Here is an 11,923-nt window from a genome sequence, read left to right on the forward strand (position 1 = left end):
GCTACCAAAAAAGGTTGGCTATTAAGAAGTTGTCTCCCCAGATAGAATGTTAGTTACTGGAGGAAAAGGACTATTATTTCATTTTATCACTGTGTATTCTCAGCACCCAATACAAGACCTGGCATATATCAAGTCTTAAAATTACTAGTCAGTTAATTAATTGACTAATGGAACCAGCCTCGAGTCTTCTGAATGAATGAAGAGGTGGCCACTTTGACGATTCTTCTGAGAGGCTCTGATATCGAGACCCAGAAGCAACTTCCCTCTGACTTACTAAAGCCACCTCCACAACAATGATCCAGATTTCAACCACGTAAAAACATTTTAATCCATCTTGGTGAAGATCCAGTCCCGGTGTGTGGGAAATGCCCAGGTGTTTAGGTCTAAGGAAGGGCCCTTTGAGAGGTCAGATAATCCTCCTTCTCGCCTTAAGACTAACTTAGCCAACTGCTCTCCCACACCCATCACTGGGAAGTCTTCTGTGTTTAAATACCTTCTACAAAAGAAAATATCCCAGCAGATTTGAAATTGTATCTAATGGACAGGATAGCAAGTGGCTGCTCTTCAGCTTCCGGGGCTATTGCAATACACTTCTGCCTTGGAACCAATACATAATATTCATCCTAAGGCAGAAGGTATGGGTTTAAAAAAATTTTTTTTTAATTTTATTAATAAAAATTTAAAAAAAAATTTAAGCCCTTACCTTCTGCCTTAGAATCAATACAAGTATCTGTAGCAGCAAGGGTTAGGCAGATGGGGTTAAGTGATTTGCCCAGGGTCACACAGCTAGGAAGTATCCAGGGTCAGATTTAAACCCAGATCCTCCCAACTCCAGGACTTGTTCTATCCATTTAACCACCTAACTACTCTAAACAGGCCTTTTATTTTTTTAACCCTCATTTTCTGTCCTAGTAACAGCTCTAAGACAGAAGAACAAAAGGTAGGCATATGGGATTAACAGACTTGCCCAGAGTCACACAACTAGGAAATGACTGAGGCCAGATCTGGTGCTCTATCCACTGAGCCACCTAGCTGCCTCTCTGGTTTTTCAAAGCCCTTCATAATCTTTCTTATTCCTTCCTCCCTTAATACACTTTTCAATCCAGTGACTCTGGCCTCCCTGCTGTTCCTTGCACAAGATTCTACATCTCCTTCTTTTAGCATCTTCACTGACTTTCTCCCATGCCTGGGATCTTTCTCCCTCATCTCTGCCTCTGAGCCTTCCTGGCTTCCTTCAGGCTTCAGCTGAAGTCCCTAGAGAAAGCAGCCTTTCCCAGCCCTCCTTAATCTCATTGCCTGGAACCAGCTGTGCCAGGAGCTCTAGAGCTGATCGTTAAATTTTCAGTGTGAGTTTTAACACCTTGGAAATTGGCAAACTCTACACATCAGGGCTTGAAGTAGTGTTTAGTGTCATGGGTGAAGTTTTATTCACTCAGTTGTTAAACATGTGCCAGCACACTGCTAGTACCTTCCACTGAGACTACACCCAATTTATCTTGTATATCAGAGATGTCAAACACAATGCTGTAACACTCCCAAATGCTTCAAACAAGATCAAAATGTAATTGGGAAGGAACAGCTAAGTGGCTCAGTGGATGGAGAGCCAGGTCCACAGATGGGAGGTCCTGGGTTCAAATTTGATCTCAGGCACTTCTGAGCTGGGTGATCATGGCAAGTCACTTCAACCCCATTGCCTAGCCCTTACTGCTCTTCTACCTTGGAACCAATACACAATATGTTATTTTTTTTAATTAATAAATAATTACCACTTGATTGGTTGATCTCTAATGCCTTTGTGAGTTAAAAAAGAAGAGCAGCTCTTCAGACTCCTAAGTGTAAGGAGTGGCAGTGCTTGTGATCAACCAAACAACAGGAACCCAGAGCCCTAAGCCTCCCTGTGTCCACTCCTAAGGCAGAGCCTGTGAGGAGCCTTTTTTTTTTAAACCCTTATCTTCAGTCTTAGAATCAATTCTATGTATTGGTTCCAAGGCAGAAGAGCAGGAAGGGCTAGGCAATGGGAGTTAAGTGTCTTGCCCAGGGTCACACAGCTGGGAAGTGTCTGAGGCCACATTTGAACCCAGGACCTCCCATCTCTAGGCCTGGCTCTCAATCCACTGAGCCCACCAGTTGCTCCCTGTGAGGAGTCTTAAAAAGAGGAGGGCAGGGCTAGGTGAGGAATATACTGATTAGATACCTAAGAACATCTCTGAATCAGTGTGAAGACAACCTTGACCAGTCCACTGGGAAGAAACCTGGAAAGAACCTTTAAATCCCTGGTCTTGGCTATGGTCCCAAGAGGAGGAAAGGGAGAAGAGTCTCAAAAAGCTGGGCATGGGCTCTGAATTGAGATAGTTCAAAAAGATACCCAGAATGGAGGGGTGAAGTATGATTAATTACAAGTTCATTGGTACTTAAAGACTCATCATTCAAGGAGCAACTAGTTGACTCAGTGGACAGAGAAACAGGCCTGGAGACAGAAGGTCCTGGGTTCAAGTCTAACACTTTCTAGCTGTGGGACCCTAGGCAAGTCCTAATTGCCTAGCCCTTGCTACCCTTCTGCCTTGGAACCAGGAGATATGGATTTAAAGAAATAAGAAAACTCGAATTTATAGAATGCTTTAGAAATTTCTTGCCAATCATTTAATTAGTGACCTCAGAAGCTAGCCCAAGGCCAAGGACTTCAATATAATTCATTTCAAAGATGACATAATAATAGGATTAATAGAGATGCTGGTGATAATGATAGCAGTAGAAGAAGTAAAGTTCAAGGCTCAGCCCAGTAGGGCCCCACCCTAACCTTCCTCATCTTATCTCCTTACTATGAGCTCCAGCCTGACTAGGCTACTTCCTGCCTAGTTGAATAGTTTAGCTGAATTGTGCTTCCCTCCCCCTCATTTTTTTTTCATTCTTCTGTTCCTGAGGCCAGACACCGTATCTTCGGAACATTTATTTCCCCGGGTCCAGATCAGTGCTCTGCACAGAGAATTATTTAATGTTTGCTAAAGGAACAAATGAATGAATGAATGAAATGTAGAAACTGAAGAACACTGAGTCAAACCATTCATTACCATGGTGACTGTTGAGAACATTCCTTATAGAGGAAAGAGTGACAGCCTAGGATTTAGAAACCCAGGACTCTAGTCCTGAATTCTTAAGTAGTGAGTGATGTGACCTTGGGTAAGTAACTTTATCTCCATGAAGGTATTCAGATTCGTAGTGTTAGGGCAATCCAGGGGATAGAACACCAAACCGAAACAGTATCTCTCTCTCCTCTCTTATCTCTCTCTGTATCTCTCTCTCCATCTCTGTCTCTGTCTCTGTCTCTGTCTCTCTCTCTCTCTCTCTCTCTCTCTCTCTCTCTCTCTCTCTCTCTCTCTCTCTCTCTCTCGCTCTCATTTTTTTTACTTTCTCTGTCTCACTTTTTCTCTTCCTTTCTTTCTCTTTTCCTCTTACTCTCTTATTTTCTCTCTCCTCCCTCCCTTTATCTTTCTTTTTCTCTCTTACTTTCTCTATTTTTCTCTCACTTTCTTTTTCTCACTCACTTTCTCTCTCACTTTTCTCTCACTCTCAGTTTCTCTTTTTCTCTCATTTTCTCTCCTGTTCTTTCAATCACTTTCTCTCTTTTTCTAATCCTTTTTTCTCTCCTTTTCTCTCTTATTTTCTCTCACTTTCCTCTCTTCTTTCCCTTTGTCTCTTTCTCTCTCTTACTTTTTCTTTTTCTGTCTCTTACTTTCTCTCATTCTCTCTCTTCCTCCCCTCTATCTCTCTCCTTCTGTCTCTTTCTAGTTCTTACTTAAAGTGACATACTGTTTAGATGTCAAGTATATCTCCCTAAGCTACAGTCTCTCCACCTTCACAATGGGAGGCTTGGATTAGATGATCCCTAAAATCACCTCTTGTGATACCAGACACCCAAGATGTTACAAATTCACATGAATTAAAAAAGTAAAATGCTGTGTTGGCAATAATACCTCCACCTTTACTTATTATCAAAAATACTCCCATACATTATAGGGGTATCTTACTCTCCTCCTCACCCTATAAGGACAACAAAGGGAGGAGGGGAGTATTGATTAGCTGCATTTTCTTAGGAGACAGAACTGAAAGGAAAGTGTATTGGCCTGGACTTTGGAGGACCAAGGGCTTTAGGCTAAGTTGTTCCTCCTCTAGGCCTTTAATTCTTCCTCTGTGGACCGAGGGAAAGGGCCCTCTTTGTCATGTCCATCTAAATACCTTTTAGTAGGTGAATGAGTGAATGAATGAGTCTTGACAGGACTTTGAACCATTGGGGAAAAGGCGGGAACACATGCAAACAAATACTGTGATAATCTCTATAATTCTCTGGGAGTCTCTGGGTCACTCCGATATCTTTACCCCTATCTTCCAACTGAAACAATTAAAACTGGGAGGGGAGTTGGGGGGGTGGGGGAGAGCCTTGCTTTCTTAGTACCAGTTCCAAGGCAGAAGAGCAGTAAGGGGTAAGCAATTGGGGTCAAGTGACTTTCTCAGGGTCACACAGCTAGGAAGTATCTAAGGGAAAATTTGAACCCAGGACCTCCCATCTTTAGACCTGGCTTTCCAACCACTAAACTACCCAGCTGCCCCAGGAAGGTGTAGAGAATGGGTTGGGAATGTTTTTTGTTTTTTGTTTTCAATAACCTTACAATCTTTATTCCACACACAATACAATGATAACACTGTACTCTGAAATGTAGAAGTGCTATTTTTGTCCATGAAGAAAGAAAGAAAGGAAGAAAGGAAGAAAGAAAGGAAGAAAGGAAGAAAGGAAGAAAGGAAGAAAGGAAGAAAGGAAGAAAGGAAGAAAGGAAGAAAGGAAGAAAGGAAGAAAGGAAGAAAGGAAGAAAGAAAGAAAGAAAGAAAGAAAGAAAGAAAGAAAGAAAGAAAGAAAGAAAGAAAGAAAGAAAGAAAGAAAGAAAGAAAGAAAGAAAGAAAGAAAGAAAGAAAGGAAGGAAGGAAGGAAGGAAGGAAGGAAGGAAGGAAGGAAGGAAGGAAGGAAGAAAGAAAGAAAGAAAGAAAGAAAGAAAGAAAGAAAGAAAGAAAGAAAGAAAGAAAGAAAGAAAGAAAGAAAGAAAGAAAGAAAGAAAGAAAGAAAGAAAGGAAGGAAGGAAGGAAGGAAGGAAGGAAGGAAGGAAGGAAGGAAGGAAGGAAGGAAGGAAGGAAGGAAGGAAGAAAGAAAGAAAGAAAGAAAGAAAGAAAGAAAGAAAGAAAGAAAGAAAGAAAGAAAGAAAGAAAGAAAGAAAGAAAGAAAGAAAGAAAGAAAGAAAAGAAAGAAAGAAAGAAAGAAAGAAAGAAAGGAAGGAAGGAAGGAAGGAAGGAAGGAAGGAAGGAAGGAAGGAAGGAAGGAAGGAAGGAAGAAAGGAAGGAAGGAAGGAAGGAAGAAAGGAAGAAAGAAAGAAACATACTTGATGAAGAAGATTCTGCCACCACAGTCGACTCCATACGTCCAGCAGCCTGGCAAGTCCAGCCAATCAATCTCATCAGCCATGTCAACCCTCAATAATCCTTTCCTCCTCAGGCAATAAACTTGCTGTGGTCTCCTTTCCTCCTGGGATTCTCTCTATCCAGCAGCCTCGGCTTTCCACCTCCTCCCAGGAAGATGATATAGTGAAGTGAGCCCAGCCTGGCGGTAAGTTCCGATCCACCTCCTGAATCCCCCAGGCCCCAGATGGGTGGGGGTGAGCCTGGTCTCTCACCCTAGGAGTGCTGGCTGCAAGCAGACTAGGAGGCAACAGAGGCCAGCTCAGCATCCAGGCCCCCGAGTCTCAGAAGCCACAGCAGACACCACCTGCCTTCTCCAGGAGTCTGAGTCCATTGCTTTCCTTCAGACTGCCTCCTTAACTTTAATTACCGACAATTAGTTTGGGGTGAGTAATTATGACGTTTATCTCTGCCTATACTGTTACCCGGAGCAGATATCCCTCGGCACACCGATGCTCTCCAGCTTCTCGGGTCTGGCTCATAGGATGAAGGGCAGAAGTCCTCTGAGGATTCCAAACAGAAAGGAACCGTCTGTTGTGTATGGGAGATGGGTGTTGCCTTGTCAAAGTTACCCAGTGGGCCAACCCTTAAATTTACAGGTGCCTCCGAGAAAGGAAGGCGGAGTCAAGTCAACACCTAGAAGCAACAGGCAGACTGAACACCCCAACAGCCTGGCTGATCTCCCGTGTTGGGGTGCAGGGGGAACCAGTTTGACTGAAAGAGACCTGAATCACAGGGTGTGAAAAACATGTCCGGTCAATGACGGAAGTGGGGAATGTGGTCAAAGGCTGGTTCATCTTGGTGGGAGGTCAGGTGAAGATCAAAGATTAAATAAGAGATGGGGACAAAGGGGTCCCCCCACATCCACCCCTTCTCCGTAAGAGATCACTGACCAACCAAGTAAACTCACCACTTTGCTTCCAAACATTCTCTCTGGGAAGTCTGCCATGACTAAGCAGAATCAGAGCAATCATAACTCATAACTCACTCTGATATCCCACTTTAAAGTTTGCAAAGCACATTCCTCACAAAATCCTGTGAGGCAGGTCATGTGGGGATTATGATGGTATTAAATGGATAAGGAAACTGAGGCTCAGGCATGGTAAGTGATTTGTCTTTGCCATGTGAACAGCTATCAGGTTTGGTGTTAGGATTTGCCTGGCCAAGTGTAGTGTTCTTTCCATTCAAATATAGTTAAGAGATTTTACTACATTATGAGATTTTTATTAATTATTATCTGAGATTTTTACCTACATCAATCACCACCAATAGTCCTCTTTCCCCATTTAATACCCTCATTTGACCCAAGGAGGGGAAATAAAGGAGGGAGAGGGAGAGAAAAAGCTAGAAAATCTAGTTTATGAGTGTTATGATGTATATTTAACCATTATTTCTCTTTTTAGTGTCTTTCTCAGAAAATGGGGACTATTCTTCCCGTCTCCTGGCACAATGGACAATTTAGAAGGACAGCGGTCTATGTGCACATGGGGTATCCATACAGAAAATGTGAAAGTGGTCAGAAAAGGAGTTGGGCAGTCAGTGAGCAAGGAGAAGGGATAGTTGAGGGAGAGTCATGGTACTGCCCTAAACCTGTGGATCATAAAAGGGTCTGGAGAAAGTCTTAGCACTTAAAGTAGGTCATCTGTGGTTATCTCTAGGAGAACCCAAACAAGAATTACATGGAACGAGAAGGCTTAGATAGCATATAATCTATACCAATAGAGGGAATGCTTATACCAATAAGATAACAGATCCACAAAAGTAAAACTTTTGACACTGATGTTGTCCTTGTTTTTGAAGATGACCAATGACATCATGGTGTGATGTCTTGGCTTGTGCATGAATTGGATTGAAGTGAGATAGAGCTGTACAAAGTCATCACTCTCACCCTCTCTTCCAGGGTCATCCAAGTCCAGTGGCAAGACAAAAGTCAGGATGACTGGTGATGGCCCAGGATGCAGGGGCTGCCCTTGGTGTCTTCCTTGTCTGACCAAGCTCTAAGTGTTCCACAGCAATTGCTTCATAAACTTTAGAACAAATTGTTCCATTTTGCCAGGGGAAATCTTCACACGCTTGGGGGAGACATCCTTCTAATTCACTAACAAGTTGGAAGCCTGTCATTTCCCCTCAGCCTGGTTTAGCCTTCCTGCCACAGCAGTTTTACCAGAGTGTGGCCACTGCACAGGGTACAGCTTCTTGGGGACCCAAGAGAGAGTGGGATGAAAGGTGGACACTGAAGATGGATGAGAAGTCCTGAAAAGGGCTCAGCAATCCCTGACACCAGAGGTGCTAATCCTCCCTGAACACCCCTCAAACTACAAGTTTTGAAATATGATGATATTCATGGAAACCAGATAGAGTTCTGCTTTGTCTGGGTCTGGGTCAAAGCTAAGGTACTTTAACTGAAAGTGAAGAGCTCTCATTCATTGCTTCTATTTGTTGGACCTAAAAGTAGGATAAGCAGGATTAGATGAAAGGAGAAGAACCCAATGATCATAGACTTGATTTGAACCTAACAATAAGTAACTGAGTTTTGTATTGTTATTGATTAAAGTTCAACATTAAGGTGATACATAAATGTTACACAAGTCAACATATTTTCAATTTTATATACCCAAAATTTTAAAAAATAGTGATTCTAACAGTTTTATGACTAAAAGTACTACGGAGAACTAACCTCAATTCTGATCATAACCCATTTCCTGAATGTCATTTAGGGGTGAGATTTTACAAGTTGATGCCAAACATAACCCAAAAGAAATTTGAGGAAGCATAGGAAGTCGGAATGGCAAGTGTTCTTATTTCATTCACTTAAGAGAATAACTCAATTTCAGTCTCTTTCCATTTTCCTTAGCACAATGGGAGAACTAAACATTCCCCTGTCCCATGGTGCAGAAGAGAAATATGGATCTAATTGAACTCTCTGCCTCCAGTCTCTATTCTTTTGACCTATACTCTACACAGCCATCAAATTGATATTGCTAAAGTACATCTCTAACCAAATCATTCTCTCTCTCTTTTTTTTTAACTCTTACCTTCCATCTTGGAATCAATACTGTGTATTGTGTAAGGGCTAGGCAGTGGGGGTCAAGTGACTTGCCCAGGGTCACACAGCTGGGAAGTGTCTGAGGCCACATTTGAACCCAGGACCTCCCATCTCTAGGCCTGGCTCTCAATCCATTGAGCTACTCAGCTGCCCACCCACCCACCCCAGTCAGTCTCTTGATGCAGAAGCTAGCATGTTTCCCCACTGCTCCTGAGATTAAATGTAAACTTTTTATTGTCATTTAAAATCTTTCACAATCTAGCTCCAACTTATCTTTTTCTATTTTAAAAAAACCTTTACCTTCTGTCTTAGAATCAATACATGCTATCGATTCCAAGACATAAGGGAAGTAAGGGTTAGGCAATCAGAGTTGAGAAGAATCCAATGGTCCTAGACCTGATTTTAACAATAAGCCACTGAGTTATGTATTATTGGAGTTGAAAGTTCAACATGAGCTGATTATGTAAATGTTACATTTGAGTCAACATGTTTTCAATATTATATGCCCAAGATGGGGGGAAAATAGTGATTTTTGCCTTGAGTAGGGCCATATGACTAGAAAGTAAATGAAGTCTGGACCTGAAGTCTGAAATTCTGGAGCACCCATCTCCAGATCTGGCTCTCTAACCATTGAACACCTTTTCAGATTGACTTCATATCCCAGCAACACACTTTATGCTCCATCCAAATTTGTCTATTTGTCTTTGCTTGGACACAACATTCCATCTCTTAGCTTCATGTTTTTCTCTTGCCTAATATGTTCTTCCTTCCCTTATCAACTAGAATCTCTGTTTCCCTTTGAGGCTTAGCTCAGGCACTTACCTTCTACCAGAAGCTTTTTCTGATTTCCTGGTCATAAATGTTCCATACCACCATTCCAGCAATCACTTTGACCTCATTTCATACATAAATCTCATATGTATGACCATATGAGTGCAATAAGTAGAGAAACCCCCTCTAAACTGTAAAGCCTTGAGTTGAATACCTGTCATTGGCACATAGTATTAGTAAGATTCTGAGCAAGTCCTTCAACCTCTCAGGGTTCTAGGCAACTCTTGGAGACTTTCCATTTATGAAAATGCATGCCTGCATTGATAGAGGAAGCTTCCTTCCTCTGCTGGAATGAATTCATGGGTTCAGTCCCTGTTCCTATATTTTGTACCTATCCAGCAGTGTGTGCTGTTTTATTTTGGAGAATCAAAGCTCCTTGCAGGCAGGTGTCCCCAAATTTTCCTTTTTTGGTCTTTTCATCTTTAGGACCTAGCATAATGCCAAGCAAGTGTTTTAATAAATGCTTTCTGAATTGAGGAAAGACTGGATGGATTATAAACTTTTTGATTCTAGGAATGGAGTCATTTTTCCTCATTGTAGCTTTAGCACCCAGCACAGTACCTTCACACAGCAGACTTAATAAATACTTTGTATTAAATTGAACAGAAAAGAGATGTAGTTTCTTTCCTCCTCAGAACTTAAAGAATCCTTTCTGCCTGAGTGTAACCAGAAGCAATACTTGTGGGGGAAAACAAAGGGATCTTTAAGACCTTTTGCTCCACAACTGGGAAAACTTAGAAAGTAAGGGGAATAGATTCCTCTTTTTCCCATCAGGAGGGAGAGAGCACACTTGTGTAACACCTGTGAGACTTGTTCTGCTGATAAGGCATGGAACAAATGGGATAGGCTACACTACTGAGGACCTAAACCATCCTGTGTCTCTGCCAAGATGCCCCTAGGGAAAATACCAGCAGCCAACAAGATCCCAGATTAACCTGAGCAACCAGTAAGGGCTGTCTCTTGGGAAGGAATTGAGAAATGAAATGATTTGTATTTTTAAAAATGTATTTGCTTTTATCTCTAAGAGGTTTTCTTCAGAAGGCCTGCATTGCCTTTTTTTTTAAATCTCAGTTCAATCTCAGCTCTTGATAGACAAAGCACCCTGCCAGGTGTTTATGGCTGCTGGGAAATATTGGGATGAGAGAAGACCAGTTGTTTAGAGACAGAGACAATAGGGCAGAGAAAAGCTTGTTTCAAAATACATTAATAACAATACTCTCGAGCATCTTTTAGATACTTTCTCTCCATTTTCACATTTTCTTAAAAAAAAAGGATGAAAATGGCTTCAAGGTCAGCTACCACACTGACAAGAAATTATTTAACTTGAAGGCCAAGACTAAAAATGGAGAGACAGTTGGTGCTCGACTTTATTTGCAGATGATCATGAACTCAGTGCAGCCTCTGAGGCTGAGATGTCACTGGGTCTGGATCTATTCCTTGCCACTTGTGCTAATGTTAATCCGACAATCAAACATCAAGAAAAGAGGTTCTCCACAAGCCAGTACTGCATCTTCCATCTATGGAACCATTGACCACAGCAAATGGAGAAATTCTGAATGCTGTGGATGAGTTCACTTACCTTGGCAGTGACTTTCCAGGGATGTTCACATAGATGATAAGATTGATTCAGGAATTGCCAGAGTTTGCTCAGTGTTTGAGACGCTCCAAAGGAAAGTGTGGGAGAGAAGACGTATTAGATTGCCTACCAAACTGAAGGTCTACAGAGCCGTTGTGCCGATGCCATTGTTGTATGTCTGTGAAACCTGGGCATTCTACCAGCAGCATGCTGGAAAACTGAATTGAATTGCTTCTTCATTATCAGTCATTATCATCAATAATAATATTAATAAATCTGGGCTGACACTATGTTTCACCTAACCAATGCTTCCTAATTCTTTAACTCTCAAAGGTCTTCTATTAGAGTAACCAGATTTAGTGAAAAGAAACCATGGGCAATTGAAGTATGGAGATTTCTTTCAGCTAAAACCATGTTGTTGCTTACATACAAAATGGTTTCTTTACTTAGCAAAAAGTATTTCTAAAAAAACATTTATTAACTAACTCTCTGATTGATGGACTGGTCGTTGAATTTCTCTAAGAATCAATTCCCTCAGGGATTTGGCCTAGGTGGCTCAGTATATTGAGAACTAGGCCAAGAGACAGGAGGTCCTGGGTTCAAATGTGGCCTCAGACACTTCCTAGCTGGGTGACCCTGGGCAAGCCACTTAACCCCAATTGTCTAGTTCTTATGGATTTTCTGCCTTGGAATCAATATTTGGTATTAATTCTAAGACGGAAGGTAAGTGTTTTTAAAAAATCAAATTTTCCTCATCTATAAGGTAGGAATAACAGGCAATGTAGTACAGGGAATAAACAGCGGGACTAAATATCCCCATAGCATCTCAGATTCAACATATCCAAGAGGATTCATTAAACTGTCCTCCAAACCCAGTCTTCTGCTTTGCTTTCCTAGTTTTCCCTATTGCAATGGAACAATGCTTTGTGAGATTCTCAGAAGAGAAGAAGGACCTCACCTGACTGTTATCT

At 41.7% G+C, this 11,923-nt stretch overlaps 1 protein-coding gene across 2 annotated transcripts in view; it reads right to left on the reverse strand.

Moving 5' to 3' along the window:
* PLEKHA6 (pleckstrin homology domain containing A6) overlaps window positions 1-5,982 on the reverse strand; it is a 243,471-nt gene extending 237,489 nt beyond the window's left edge. The window contains exon 1 of one of the 2 annotated variants that reach the window (XM_056815781.1): window positions 5,424-5,973. In XM_056815781.1, coding sequence (XP_056671759.1) covers window positions 5,424-5,506 — 83 coding nt within the window. In that variant the 5' untranslated portion in view covers window positions 5,507-5,973. Of the gene's footprint in view, window positions 1-5,423 lie in introns of both variants that reach the window. The other variant, XM_056815776.1, reaches the window with a different exon arrangement.
* Between the last annotated feature and the right edge of the window lie 5,941 nt (window positions 5,983-11,923).

This window comes from Monodelphis domestica, chromosome 2 (genome assembly GCF_027887165.1).
Source record: "Monodelphis domestica isolate mMonDom1 chromosome 2, mMonDom1.pri, whole genome shotgun sequence".
NCBI lineage: Eukaryota > Metazoa > Chordata > Mammalia > Didelphimorphia > Didelphidae > Monodelphis > Monodelphis domestica.